The sequence below is a fragment of the Chenopodium quinoa genome, unplaced genomic scaffold (assembly GCF_001683475.1).
Source record: "Chenopodium quinoa cultivar QQ74 unplaced genomic scaffold, ASM168347v1, whole genome shotgun sequence".
Classification (NCBI taxonomy): Eukaryota; Viridiplantae; Streptophyta; class Magnoliopsida; order Caryophyllales; family Amaranthaceae; genus Chenopodium; species Chenopodium quinoa.
The window spans coordinates 2,469,063-2,484,782 of record NW_018742684.1 but is presented as its reverse complement, the minus strand read 5'-3'; the positions used below and the strand labels follow the sequence as shown (position 1 = coordinate 2,484,782).

Below are 15,720 nucleotides of genomic sequence, written 5' to 3'. Positions count from 1 at the left end.
ACCAATTCCAATTCTCAACTTTTTGGAACTGAAACCGGTTGGGTACCCGCACTACTACATAAACGAGCAAATGCAACCCCTAAAAACCGTTGCAATAGGGCAAAAAACCTTTACTATACTGCAACGGTTGGTGGACCGTAGCATTTGCGGCCGTTGCACTAGGTTTAATGCTACAGTCTTTTGACCTAATGCAACGGTCATATACTATCTATCATGAACCGTTGCATTATGTCCTAATGCAACAGTCTTATATAGCTAATGCAACGATCATCATAAATCTCATAGACCGTTGCAGTAGATTTGATGCAATGCATATTTAGATCAAATTCTTCTTCTTCTTCTTCTTCTTCTTCAATATACAAATGAGGTAAACAAAATTGAATAACAATCATTTAATTTTGATTAAAAAAGTATAGTATTTAATTTAATTATATTGTATAATTATGCAATTAATGCTACATTGAAATAACTCCTAAGCCAAAATACATTTCTTTACAATGCATCATATATTCTCCTAATATATCTACCTAAACAAGGTCATTAAGTAATTTAAAACTACCGTAAACAAAAGTAACTCAAAACTAAGAAGTACGAGTCTGACAATCCTCGATCAAGAGTGTCACAACAATCATGTCAATTTTCCTGTTCTACTCATTGTGGTTCATCGTGTACCTATACAAAAAAAAAAAAAAATGACATTAGGAATATTTTCATTTCTTAAAAAAAAAAATAGGAATATTATCATCATAGACTACATAATAAATAAAACAAATACTAAATAATATTTATAGCAACATTAAATTAAAATAGAGAGGAAATAATAACCATACTATATGGCTAAACAAAATTCTTTATCCCAACACAACAATCAAACTAACTCTGATAGACAAATAGCATGAAGCTTCTCTTTAAACATAGATTGTAAATACGTTATCACCTAAACACAATTTATTCAATCCTCCTATGCACCAAGAACATATATATTAGGCTATTAGAGAACTAATCTTAAGGGATTCAGAATAGCCTCAACTAACTAGCTACTTGAAGCATTGGAGTGACACTAGTCCCACCTAAACATCCAAGCCGCCAAGCGGTATAAGTAATTAGATAGAACTTTCCAAGGAACAAACACATGATCTTGCATTATTCTTATGTATAAAGATCTCATTCACTACCCTTTGAGATTTGGCCTGGCTTGCTCACCCTATTAATAAGTTCAATAGGCAAATTAAAAGGTATGACAGAGGCCTTGTTCTTTTCATCTCATAAGAATAATTCATATAAAAATAGGAACTAATTAAAAGGTAAGAGGTCTTGTTTCTTACCATGCCGATGTGTTTCTTCATAATGGGAGTAAACTAAGCTTCTCAATGGGTCTGTACAAGAATTCAAATAAGCAACTTGATCAATAACTGCACTAAAATCCTAACCGTCACTAAAAAAATATGGCGGAGGAGCTTACCCTTTCACTTCTACAACATCACCAGGTTTGATTTTTGCAAAATGCTAGCTCATCCTACTTTCTGGATATATCTGTTTTTAACCAAACATAGTGGCTAGCTAACAACTAAAGTATAAAATGTGGAAATAAGTCTACAATAAAAGTTGACGGGCCTTGATCAGTAAATCAAAGTATCCTTTGGAATCAAGAACGAATATGGGAGTGTACCTGAAAACAATTTGCATATAAATCAGGAATAACAAAGTATACGCAAATATAAATAGAACTCTTTATACTACGCAAAATACAAACAAAATTCCATAAGCATGCAATATTTAACAGAGTATTGTTTTGCTTGGGGTTTTTCTTTTAATACTATTAAATCTTTGCTCATCTAGGAATTGATGTGTTATGTTCAAGCTCTGCCCATTCATCTATCTAAGCAAATAGAAAGAAATTTCTTTTATGAATTATTTTAGGTGGTAAGGAGCGTAAGGTAATAAACAAACTTAGCATCGTAAAAGTTTGAGAAACTAATGAATAAAGCATTGAGATTGGATTGGATTTCAATAGGATGTAAATCTGTCTAATGTTTGTGGAAGATACTCAGGGCCGTATTTGGACCAGGGCAGGTGGGGCGCCCGCCCAGGGCCCCAAATTTTGAAGCCCGCTTCTACTAATGCAAGTCTAAAAAAAATTAAACAATTTAATTATATATTGTACATTGTAAGCGCATGGATTAATTACGGAGCAATTCCTTTGAAACTTCAATCACATTTAATCATCTCCTAGAAAATAGCTCCTTCAATTTTGGGAAGTAGATAATTCCAAATAAATTCTCCCATTCAATTTAATGTTACACGTATTATCTTTTTTATTTATGAAATCAATTTAATTTATCCTTACCTTTGTTGTTTCTGATTCATCTTCCTTCCCAAATTTATTTTTCAGAAAATGGAATATCTATCCCATATACTTACATAATTTGTGCACCAAAAAAAAAATATCCTTACATATTTTCCACTATAAATTAATTAAACAAATTTCAATGGGATTAAAAGATTTAATACTTACAAATTTTCTGTATATTTATACTCTATCAAATGTTCTTTACATCTCAAATTTTCATTTCACTGTTTGAAGGTCTTCAATATTATTTTAATTTTGTTCGAATTATTCAGCTATTTTGCTTGTCAATTTTCAATTTTGCTATTGTTGATATTGATGATTATTTCGATTTTTATTATGAAAAAGTTCAATTTATTATAAGAATTTGTTCTATTTTCTATAATACTAATATCTGTTTTAATTTTTTTTTAATTATTTGTGTTTTTTATTTTATAAATTAAATATGTAATACTCAATTATACTTAATGTCTTTTCTTAAAATAAATAAAAAATTACATTTAATTTCTAATATGTGTCATTAAATTACTTGCTTATACGAAATTGTAGGTATTAATCATTGTACATTGTTGAATTGAGTATTGTAATCGGGAATTCATGATTGATTTTATAATCTTTGATAGTTTTTGGCTTTAACAAGCGGGATAAGGTGATATAATTCTTTAATTTTTATTACGTTAGAGCATATTGATGTACTACTCATAAAAAACACGCACATACTGTATTACATTGAATAAAGTGTTATATAATTTTTTCCATTTTGCACACCCAAATTTTTTTCCTTATTCATTAGTAAATTCAAACATTAACCTATTAGGGCCCCGTTTTTTTATTTGCCCCTAGGCCATCAAAATATCAGAAACGGGCCTGAAGATACTCACCTCACTGATGTTCATTGGCTCAACCAATTGAGGTGTTTTCTTTAAGTTAAGATCTGCAAAAAGTTTGCTTCATCAGGTAAACAATGCAAAGATTATTAAAATTTGTCTTTTTTTTTTTTTATAGATGTAATGTTTGTACATTATGCATAAACTAATGACTATCTGGTAATAATTATCAATTGAAGTGGAAAGACAGAGTACATAACAGACAACAAGCATTTATAACATGATTGTAAATAATAAATATCCGATCTCCCACACTAGAAGATAGTATGGTAGATGCATACCTTGATGATTTGAGAAATTAATCCCACTGTAAGATGACGTTGTGGTCATACCATTAGTAATATAAGTATTTCTAGTAAAAATTATACTACAATAAGTAAAATTTAGATAAATATGATTCAAGAAATATAACCAAATATTAAAAACCAAACATGAGTCACTAATCAAAATAGAGAAAAACTGGGGGGGGGGGGGAAAGAAGAATAGGCACCGTGGAAAGTCTTAATGGGCAAAACTTAGGCTTCCCCTTCCTACTGTACTTTATGAAATGAGTACTTTATTTCAAAAAAATCAGTGCCTACATAGTTTACAAGAATTCAGATCAAAATTGATTTGAGGTAGGAGAAAAAATGAGATTACATCTTGTAGAAATGATGACAATGAATGGCCCAATTGATGAGAGTATCAATTACCAATCCCTACCCATCAAATGTTTTGTAATCAACAATTGAACAAATATCGTAAACCCAGAAAAAATCCAATAAACCCCACAAAATTAGAATTAAACTAATTAAGGTCAATATTTCAAATTTCCAAAATTATCACCATTTTTCTCAATTTCTTGAGCAAAAATGAACAAATCAAACAAAGAAACAAATTTAGAATTGAAACAAGCTAAACAAGAGCAGTAAATTAATCGTGCTTCAAATCAAACTTTAAACCCTAGATTGAATATAATGATGCAAGTAATTAGCGATAAATCCTAGATGACGAAATTGATATTCATTGTTTGAAAATATTACCTCAAATGTTGCTTCAAATGAAAAAAAAAGCTCGTAAAGCTGCTTTAATGAACGAAAAAGCCCAGAAGTCACTTCAATGGAGGATTTAGACTACGAACGGTACCATGGAGAATTCACACTTCAATGGAGGAGAGAGAATGCAACGAGTGAAAGGTTCATAGAAGAATAGAGAGTGTGAGATTTTCACTAGAGGAGAGACCGAGAGAGAGTTGCGGGCTTCAATGAGGAAAGATGCGAGCTTCAATGGAGGAGAGCCCCAAAAAAAAGAGACGAGGGTTGTCTATTTTTGAGATTTAGAATTTTCGAGAAAGTTGGAAAAGTTAACATATCATCAGTAGTTCACCGCGCACATGCGTGATAATAATACCGAGTAACTAGTGCAACAGTCATTATAAAACCGTGGCAATAGGCTGGAAATTCGTTGTATTTGAAGAGCTACTGCAACGGTTATTTTAAAACCATTACATTAGGCAAAAATTCCGTTGCATTAGCTTCACCTGTTGCATTAGACCATTGCACTAGCTATGACCGTTGCATCAAACCATTGCACTAGATTTAACTATTGCATTTGACCGTCACTTTTGCTCGTTTATGTTGTAGTGCCGGTTACCTAATATATGCTAAACTAAATATATTTTAAATGATAAAAATATGTTAAATGTATCTAATTTGTAAATTAAAAAAGTATTATTAATACCTAACATAAATACAAATAGCTTAATGCATATAAAAATATAAGTATTAAAAACGCTAAAAATGAACCTAACTAAAATAAGAATTATAATTTGTATTATATTTTAACAATTACAAACATAAGTGGGTACCCGGAACCGGAACCGGTATCCAGTGGTTCCAATACAAATTCCTAAATTTTAGGACCCAATTGAACCAATTCCAATTCCAGATCCGAATTTTAGGATCCGATTTCAATCAATTTCAAATCTGGGTCCTAAAATTTTGACTGGGTACCCGGTTTGCTCACCCCTATTTATAACTTGGCCAAATTCCTCTCATTCTTGAGAACAAGCAACTTGTCTTAACTCACGCACATTATATACAACATATGGGTTTTTATCTTAATTTTTTTTTAAAAATACAAGTGTCATTTTACAGCTATCATTTATCAAACCACAAATAATAACGCATGTATCAATGTTAATTGCCTGCCACTCCTCTCTATATAAACCCACCTCCTTAGTCCTTACCTTTGAACTAAACCATAAATAGAAAGCCGCACAAAATACTCAACACCCGTACACTACTCAGCTCTCTAATACCTCCATTAAACAAAACTCCTCTTTTCCATGGAATCCCAAACTGAGAGTTTATGGTTAATAGCCCTCGCTTCCAAATGCACCGCCTTTTCACCACAAACTATCCTCTTCCTTTTCACCCTCTTATGCTTAGCTTCATTAACCATGGTTTTGTTCCACTGGGTTGAACCCGAGGGGCCAGCTTGGGGTAACTACCGCCACAAATTCACCCCACGAAACACCCCGGTACTACCCCCTGGACCCCGGGGTTATCCCATCATAGGAAGCATGGACTTAATGGTGGGCTTAGCCCACCATAAGTTAACCTCCATGGCTAACCTCCTAGGAGCTAGGAGGCTTATGGCCTTTAGTATGGGTGACACACGTGTCGTGATCACATGCAATCCTGACGTAGCTAAAGATATCCTATGTAATTCTGTGTTTGCTGACCGTCCGATTAAGGAGTCTGCTTACAGCTTGATGTTTAACCGTGCGATGGGGTTCGCTCCGTACGGTGTTTACTGGAGGACGTTACGGAGGATTGCTTCCACCCATATGTTCTGTCCGAAACAGATTAATCTCGGCGTAAGACAAAGAGCTGAAATCGCGTCACAAATGGTGAACATGATTAATAATAATGTTGGTAAAAATACAGCAGCATCAGCATTTTCTGTCAGGGAAATGCTGAAGCTAGCATCTCTGACCAACATGATGGAATCAGTGTTCGGAAGGCGGTACGAGTTGTCCACTGCCTCGCATAATAGCAAGGCAGCAGAACTTAGTCAGCTCGTACAAGAAGGGTATGACTTGCTAGGGAAGCTCAACTTGTCTGACCATTTTTCTTGGCTTGGTTCCTTTGATCCTCAAAGGATCCGAGAGAGATGTTCTCAGCTCGTTCCTCGGGTTAATCGGTTTGTTAACCGGATTATTTCCGAGCACCGGGTTCGGGACCATAAGCACGAGACAGGTGACGAGACTAGCCATGATTTTGTTGATGTTTTACTGTCCTTAAATGGACCTGATAAATTGTCAGATTCTGATATGGTGGCTGTTCTTTGGGTAAGTATTTTTAATTTCATACTTCTATACTTCGTTATAATTATTAATTTAAATTATACTATCAACACGAGTAGTCGAGTACACAACAATAATATTTAATTTAGTAGTAAAGTTGTGCCACTTGAATTTTGTTAAGAACATACCACCTCCGTTACATATTATTTGCAACGATTTGACATAAAGTAGAGAGGAAAAATGTCTAATCGTTGCCATAATATGTAACGGAGGTAGTATATAAAATAGGGGCTTTATCTCAACCTAATATACCTAGGCATACATGAATGAAGTAATCACGACAGTTGCAACCAATGATATTTCATAATTATAGTATATGCAATTGGAGGGTCGATCATCTCATTTTAAATCATACACTATTTTTGTCTTAAAATGAATAAATAAACTTGTTGGTGGTATTTTTCTTTTTTTGGGATGTGGGGACAACAAATCCGATCTCCTTATAATAATGCAAGAATAAAGATGTGCTACCAAATAAACAAATCTAACAGTAACATTTTTGTAGCTATTATCATGTATAATGACGTTTACATTGAGAATAAACATTCTTCATATAGTAACACTACTTCCATCTATCTCTATTTAGAACAAGCTTCCTTCCCCACTCTCATAATGTCTAACCAGCTAATCCGCGCTAGATTGACTCATAAGAGGTTGCGTATTAGTAGGACAGTTTTGATGCTAGTACTAAAGAAAATTAGGATAAGCTAATCATACTCTTTTAGTAACACTAATAATTAATAAGTTGAACGTCATTATTGATAATTGATGTAATGATTATTGATATATGTGACAGTAACACATAAAGCTTTAGACCACCTTTTTTTCTAGGGTTAAAAAAAAAAAAAAAAAAAAAAAACAAGTGACAAATATTCACAATGTTAAAAAAAAAACAAGTGACAAATATCCAAAACAATATTCACAATGTTAAAAAAAAAAAAAAACAAGTGACAAATATTACTCCGTACTCTATAATACTTCATATGTAATATCAAATCATCGATAAATTATGTCTTGGAAATATTTTTTATGTATTGTAATTTTGAACGAATTTGTTTACGAATGGCAGGAGATGATATTCAGAGGAACTGATACAGTAGCAGTCTTAATAGAGTGGATACTAGCAAGAATGGTCCTACACCCTGATATCCAATCAAAGGTCCAGATTGAATTAGACAAAGTCATTGGCAAATCTAGACCGTTGATGGAATCTGATATTCCTTCATTGGGCTACTTACAGGCCATGATCAAAGAAGTTCTGAGATTACATCCACCCGGCCCACTTCTATCATGGGCCCGTTTATCAATAACTGATACAACCCTTGACGGGTATCATATCCCAGCAGGTACAACTGCTATGGTTAACATGTGGGCCATAGCTCGGGACCCCGATATATGGGCTGACCCGCTTAGGTTTTATCCCGAGAGGTTTATTGGTAAAATGGATGATTTCTCGGTGTTGGGATCGGATCTTAGGCTTGCTCCGTTTGGGTCCGGGAGGCGGTCTTGCCCCGGAAAGGCGCTTGGGTTAACTACCGTTACTTATTGGGTTGGGACTTTGCTTCATGAGTTTGTGTGGACACAATGTGACCAAAATCCTGTTACTCTTAATGAAGTCATGAAGTTGTCATGTGAAATGGCAAATCCCCTTAAAGTTATGGTCCACTCTAGGCGTAATTGAGTGTACGACTAAGACGTGAGAGTTTAATTAGTTTGTTTGGTTGATATTGTACAAAAGTGAGTAAAACCAAATTATACTACTAGATCCCCGAAAAAAAAAAAAAAAAAAAAAAAAAACCTACTAGTTCGGGTGTAATGTGTAAATATACTCTTTGAGACCTTAACTAACTAAGAACAAAGTTTGCCGTGTAAGGTAAGATGTAAGTTTCATAAGGGGACATAGAAGTTAGATCGTGAATAAAAGTTTGTTGTACACTCTCCGTATGTTTGAATTCACACAATCGATGTGATCAAATATAAAGTGTGAATTTGTATATTTTCTCCGTATGAAATGTATTTTCCTTGATAGATAATATACAAAACGTGTTAAAATTTTTGTACTGTACTTAACTATAATAATAAACTTGTTCAATACGTGCTAACCTAGTTCATCTTAATTTGTCACATGATTACTCTGATTTGTAATAACTTAGTTAAACAATTAGAGACTATAACAAAGGACTATCAATCGGACTATGCATTTGTCTAGTACTACAGCATTATTGGACCGCGATTAAGTACAATGTGGCATCATAATATGGTCTGAAGTTCCGAGCATCTCATGGAGGACTGACTATGTGAACATAGGCCGAACGAGTCGTATGAACACAGAAGAGGCTAATTAGCTTGTCTAAACTCTTTTAAGTAGCATAACTTTGTAAGAAAGTGACTGTTGGTTAGCCTCATTGCTAAGTGAATTGCTGAATGATTGAAAATGATGAATACTGCAATAGACAAATAATTGTGGCCAAATATTTGTAGGGTACTGATATAGACCAAAAAAGGGCATAATACTAAGTAAGTAGTGATCATTCTTTCAATCTATGTCGGCAAGAACTAGAAAACCAAAGGAATGACAAATGACAAGTTAATTATAGATGAATTGCCTAAGAAAGAGGGTCTTTAATCCATACTCTGCCTTGCAAAGAGGGACTTTAAATCTATGTTCGAGTTGGTAAAACAGAAAAACAACAAAAATATTGGTTTTAATGTGTAATGTTGTTATCTTGTAGCTTTCGCCTTCAACTCTTTTTGCACCGGCAATGAGAATGACCTGAAAATTAATTGGAGCAATTACATTTACAAGAGGTACTAGACAATGGTGGTAGGACGTTCATTAATTTCGGATACCTTGAATGCACATTACAATTTGTCCGTATACATCCTCAATGTTTGCCAAAAAATTCGGATATTAAGAAATGATTCGATCTCAAAGCTTGTGTGTTTGGTTCCGCAATTCCTCGAAGGTGTCCTAAGGGAAAGCCTTTCAATACCTAAGATAGCTCGATTTCACATGTGTTTTCCATAATATTTGGACTAATGGCAGGGGATGTTTACTCATAATTTGATTTGTGATGGTTGTATATGGGCAACATCTCCTTAGGATACACTGTCAAATTCCACTGCTGCCAAATCATCAGTAAATCGTAGTTTTAATCATTATCGAATGGACTTCATGTTATTAAGCATAAACTTCTGATGTCTTATCAGCCTTAAGCGTGCTCCACCACAGTGCATTATGCAATGGTGCTAAGCAATCAGTCATGTTCGTGTGAGTACGGACTACTCACTTTCGTTCTTCCTAAATGTTCACTATTTGGTAATGCAATTCCCCTGTACCCATGTAAGTCCCACTACATACAATATAATCGTACATATAATTACATGTACTTTACTCTTAGTCCAAGAGGCTTAGAGGCGAAGCAAGACTTGATTGTCAAGTCTATCTAGGACTATAAAAATACGAATAGACAATCACAAGGATAATAAAGACAGAACATGTAACGAAATATGGCATTGCCACAGTTGAAAATGCCATTTATATAGACAATATAGTATGAAACCAAAGTTACTTGCAGCATCATACTAATTGATGAAAGTTTATTTTAAGGCAGAGCTAATCAAGATTCAAGAGTGCAACAAGACCTTTTCTCTTGGTTCATTTATGGCGAACACTAAACTTGACATCCTGCAATTTACCCAAAGCCTTCTCAAATTGGGCCCACTTCTGCTCGAGCGTGCCAGTATAGCCAATGGACATCCTAACAAGGCCCGGTGAGATGCCTGCGCGAGCCTTTTCCTCCTCACTCATCTCACTACTAGTGCTGCTACCGGAGCATGACATAAGGGTCTCATAGTAGCCCAAGCTAACCGCCATGAACCCGAACTGGGTGCAGTTTTGGAGCTGGTACATCAACCGGTTGGCGCGCTCTTCGGTCTCCATATCCACACAAAGGATGCCACCATACCCATATTCTTGGCTGCAAATGGACTTCAAAAGCTCGTGTTGTGGATGATCTTCTAGCCCAGGATATATGACTTTTAGGCCCAATTTTTTCATCCTTTTGGCAAACTCCAAGGCCCGTGCACAATGCTCTTTCATTCTGAGGCCCAAATGAGGAAGCCTTTCAGATAGTTCAAATGCCACTTTGGCGTTCATTGTTGGGCCTAGTAGCATTAAGGCCCCTTGATGTAAGTCCATCATTGAATTCAATAGGCTTGCTGGCCCACAGACAGCACCTACATCAAGTCAAGCAAAATATAAGTATGTCTATTTATTTTTCTAAATTGGTACGGAGTACTCCATTTATCGATGAAAAACTTTAAATAACTATAAACAATGTGCGATATGGAAACTTGAAAAGTGTTAAATAAAAAAAATCAGAGAATTCAAGTTAATCTCTGAGATTGACATTTGTTGACATAAAAAGTTAATCTCCTCTCACAATATATTGTTTTACTTTTATTTTTTAAATAAAAATAAAATAGTAAAGTGGCACAAACAACAAATGCATAAAGTTGTGATAGGAGATTAATTGAGGCTCCCTCTTAAAATTTTGCGGAGTAGATATTGTCGTCTTTTTACAAGGGGACTAGTAGTGGATTTTTACAATTGATGAAAGGTGAAATTTAAAGTTCAGAGTAGTACAATGTTGACATATTTGTCGTAACTTACAAAAGTCATAAGTAAAGAGTGAATGAAATGAGGGAAACGTGACTATGTGAGTTGAAGCTTATCCTATACCCAAAGTGTTGGAAGTTTTTTTTGTGGGCCTGATAGGTACAACCCAAAGATGGGCCAGATGGCAATTTCTATGACACACACCACAATTGAGGTTACTAGTCTACTAGAGGCATCTTATGATGGAGGTCGAAAATGTCATTTGGCATCTTTAACATGTTAAATTGTCACCAAGGTTTTCCCTATGTTTCAAATTACACTTTGTGTACTCTTGTAGTCTTGTTCTCCAATTAGTTTTTACACTTTTTTTGTTCGTATATTATACATAAGAGTTCATAAATTAGTTGTGTATGAAGAGTTTAATTCAGCCTATATCAAGTGGAATTTAGGCTTTTGCGACTTTAACTTTTGTTGGGTGGTTCATTATTTACAATAGTATTTTTTTTTTTAACTGGATTATTTACAATATTTATATGCACCCTTCTCATAAAAACTCATATGTACGTGTTTAGGCAAAAAAGGTGACATAAGTGCATTGGGAACATCAATTTTTATCACGAATATTAACGGGATACTCTAACCACTTTAAGTATCCTTAATGGAACATTGAGTAGCATATTAACACGAATAATTGTGCATGCATGTTTCACTGGTATTTTCTTAGCAAATTTCCAATCAATAATGTCCCCCGTTTAACCAGTGCATGTCATACCAATTAACCACAATTACACATTAACAAAAGACAGATAACAAATTCCAATAAAAAATCATGCAGTAAATTCCAATCAAAAATCATGCACCAAAATTGCGACAAAAATAGGCAGAAACAACAAGACACATGTATAATAGGTAAATTAAAAAAAAAAAATTATACGATCAAATGACAAATTAAAGATGACATTACCTGCGATAATATCGGCCCCACCACTAATATACTTGGAAATACTATGCACAACCACGTCCGCACCAAGCCTAGCGGGCGATATCACAACCGGCGCAAAAGTATTATCCACCACCACAATCACCCCTTTTTCGCGTGCAATTTTGCACACCTCAGGTATATCCGCCACCGTAAGAGTCGGGTTCGACACCGACTCGAAATAAACAACTTTAGTCATTCCCTCTACGATCGCCGCCTTAATGGCGGCATGATCACATATATCAACAAACGTAGTATTAATCCCGCTAGTACGCGGGAGAAAATGCGTCAACAAAGCGTGAGTACCGCCATATAGAGTTTGAGACGCTACGATATGGCCGCCAGCGCCTACGAGCTGGAGGAGGACGGAGGAGATAGCGGACATACCGCTAGCCGTGCAATAAGCGGCCTCCGTCCCCTCCAAGGCTGCCATAAGGCGTCCGAGGTTTAGGACCGTAGGGTTAAAATGACGACTATATATGAAATAGTCACGGTCAGGTCCTAATTCACCTGAAAATAACCGCCTCATAGTTTCTGGCTCCATAACCGTAAAGGTTGCGGATGCTTCTATTGACATATTTACCCCTCCGTGTTCTCCGAACTCGTGGCGTGCGCTTGCTAGCGCTGCCACGGGATCTTCCTTGGCCGCGATTGCGGCCTTCTTTGTTATGATCATTGAGTTGTAACCATAATCTTCATTGTCACTTGAACGTTTTTTATTATTATGGTTTAAGATTGTGTTGTTAATTGAAGTGGTTGGGGGAACTCCGGTTGCCATTGAGTTGTTAAAAATTCAAGCGTGTTTTTTTTTTTTTTTTTTTTTTTTTTTTTTTTTTGGGTTGTTTTGTGTTTGTAAATGTAATGAAGTTCGAGTGTTTATATAGAGGATCGGAGTAGAAAATATCAAAGGGGAATTGTATTGAAGTTGGGTTAGGAAAGTTATTGATATGTTACCATACTTACGTCAGTCATTAGAAAGAAATTTTATCTCTTGTGCTTTAATTCTAAGCTAATCACTAAATTTAAACACGTTATTTGGTTGGGATAAATATCAATATAATATTGATGATCATTTTTTCCGTGCAAAATTTAGACTACCATATTAATATATGAAAGGGATTGTAATAATGATTGTTATAATGTCCAAATACATTAGGTACTTGGACGTGAATTGTTATTTTTCTCATTACACGATTTTATCTCTTTGTAATTTACACAATTTTATTTCCTTGAAAAGAGGAAAAAATATACTTGTGCATTTTATAGGACTAGCTAATCCATCACTTACACTACTTTTTTTAATTTGTTCCGCAAAATTATTTCTACTCTTTGTAACAAAATTGGATAGGGGAACGAAAGTGAAATCTTGGGTTTGTTAGAAGAGAAGAGAGTGTGCATTAAAATTTTATTCCATAATTTATTTTTACTGAACTACAATGATGAGATCAAAAAAAGATTACTCAAGTATTGCAATATAATGAGAATATGATACTAGAGTATCACATATGATATTATTCTCAGGGATTGATGTTAAGACTTGGGAGATTACTATGAGGAAATAAAATTAAGATAAATAAAGACTATTGTGAGATTTTTACCAAGACAAGAAGTAAGAGTTGGAAATCTATTTATGTGGGTAATATTAGGAAAGTCCTAAAGATTATTTTTTTTTTATTTTTTTTTTTTTTTTTTTGGGTGCATAGTCCTAAAGATAATAGGCGCAACCAATATAATATCTAGACTATTTCATAGAAGTATTTCATACATTGAAAAGGAATATCGATTGCACAATTCTACTAATAATCAACTTTCGGTATTGGTAAAACATTTTTAAAAGCAATCCAAGATTCAATTTTGTTCATAATCATATGAAAGCATTAACAGATTATATAATTTATTTATTTTTTTGACAGAATCACAGAACTGCTTAAACTTTAATTTTACATATAAGTGAGTGGTCAAAACATAGTGATTTTACTATTTTAGTGGATGCAATGACGCAAAAGGTATATTAATAATAGACATAATTATCCAATGATCAACCTTGTGCAGTTAATAAGGATAAGGTATATGCCACGTGGTCTAGTGTTGGAGATTTGGAAGTAATTGTTGATAATTGATAGATGGATGATCCGACTAGATGATATGGAAAGGTAAATCGTAATCGATAAATTGTAGCATACATATCATATTTAGTTGGAGCCCAATTAATATAAGGACTAATAATACAAGTCAAGGTAGCTTAGGATCTTTGGTTTACATATGGCTTTGTAATGTTCAATTATTCCTGAAAATGACCTAAATTTTGACGGTTCTTTTAAAAAAGACTGGTGTGGACATGAACTGCTTTGTAACTACTATTGGTTTAGTAGTTTTTTTGTACTATTATCGTGTTTTTAGAAAGTCTTATACTTGCGTATATAGTTGCATGTATTTACTAATTTTATTGCAGAAAGTTTTAAGTTTTAACTTTTCAATTGAATTGATTTTTTAACCTGGCATTGGAGCTAACATGATATAAAATCACGAGTTTAATTAAAATCATCTACCTTTATTTTTAAGTGGAATATTTCACGTTGGGTATGAAGAGGACCATTTCTCGTCTAATTTTCACCTTACAAGGCTAATTTTTGGCCCATGTGTTCACTAAGTTTAACTACATGGATGGAAAAAATAACATTAAATCAACAATTCTACCATGCATATACAAGTTATATGGTATATTGTACACAGAAAGTTGCCTGCTCAAATTACCATGGTTGAGGTTACCAAATTATGAAGCTTTCTCTAATATATCGCCCTATCAACTAGTTTAAGTAACTGGTATATGTCTGTGTTTATGCATGTGCACGTGAAATAACGAAATGCTAAGTGGACAGTGGAGAATTGATGATTTGTGGGAGCTCCATACTTTGATATTCAATGCTCACTTTTGTCTATTACTCCCCTCTCTCTCTTTATCTTTACCCCCATTGTTACTCTGTATTTTTTAGATTAAACTTTGTAAAGTTTTACCTTAATTACCGTTAATCTATAAGAGATAATATGGTAATGAGTGATATGATCTTGTTAGATTCGACTCATTGTATATTTTACTAATATATATCACACTTTTATAATTTTTACGTGTATAAAAATAAAGATATGAGCATTCTAAGATGCATTTTGGAGACTGTAAAAAGTTAAATGGGGCAAAAAAAAATAGGGATAGAGGGAGTACTCTGCAGTAGTGACTAGTGAGTAGTAATACTACACTCATCATTAAAATTAAAGACCATTACAAAGAGGAATAACCATGAATGTATATATATTATCTATTGAACAAATTTTGCTGAGGAAAAAAATATTCGCTTAGATATGCTCTCTCAACTCTCAAGTATCTACATCTCGAAAATGTTATCCATTTAAATTTTTTGTTTTCTTCATTCTTCAAGAAGTATCAACTTAACATACCCGCAAAGAAAATATATAGCAACTTATAAAAATTCTTCATTTTAATATCTTTATCCTGTATAAGTTTGAATATATAATGCCTTT

General features: G+C 34.1%; 2 protein-coding genes and 1 long non-coding RNA gene across 4 annotated transcripts; 1 reads left to right on the top strand and 2 right to left on the bottom strand.

Annotated features, from left to right (window-relative positions):
* Positions 1 to 390: 390 nt before the first annotated feature.
* On the bottom strand, positions 391 to 4,595 carry LOC110722771. 2 transcript variants are annotated; one of them, XR_002511636.1, is made up of 6 exons: positions 4,257 to 4,595; positions 3,725 to 3,811; positions 3,229 to 3,281; positions 1,463 to 1,669; positions 1,326 to 1,376; positions 391 to 672 (listed from the first exon to the last, which is right to left on the bottom strand). It is a non-coding gene; the product is annotated as an uncharacterized LOC110722771 (long non-coding RNA). The 2 variants fall into 2 exon arrangements; XR_002511635.1 differs by lacking the exon at positions 3,725 to 3,811 and having other exon boundaries at positions 394 to 672; positions 4,257 to 4,591.
* Positions 4,596 to 5,300: 705 nt separating this feature from the next.
* Positions 5,301 to 8,637, top strand: LOC110722770 (cytochrome P450 78A9-like). The gene is made up of 2 exons (XM_021902064.1): positions 5,301 to 6,568; positions 7,653 to 8,637. The coding sequence occupies exons 1-2, from the start codon at positions 5,561 to 5,563 to the stop codon at positions 8,262 to 8,264; spliced, it is 1,620 nt and encodes a 539-aa protein (XP_021757756.1). The 5' UTR covers positions 5,301 to 5,560; the 3' UTR covers positions 8,265 to 8,637.
* A 1,365-nt stretch (positions 8,638 to 10,002) lies between these two features.
* On the bottom strand, positions 10,003 to 13,372 carry LOC110722769 (methionine gamma-lyase-like). Its single transcript, XM_021902063.1, has 2 exons — positions 12,169 to 13,372; positions 10,003 to 10,822 (listed from the first exon to the last, which is right to left on the bottom strand). The coding sequence occupies exons 1-2, from the start codon at positions 12,959 to 12,961 to the stop codon at positions 10,242 to 10,244; spliced, it is 1,374 nt and encodes a 457-aa protein (XP_021757755.1). The 5' UTR covers positions 12,962 to 13,372; the 3' UTR covers positions 10,003 to 10,241.
* Positions 13,373 to 15,720: the final 2,348 nt, after the last annotated feature.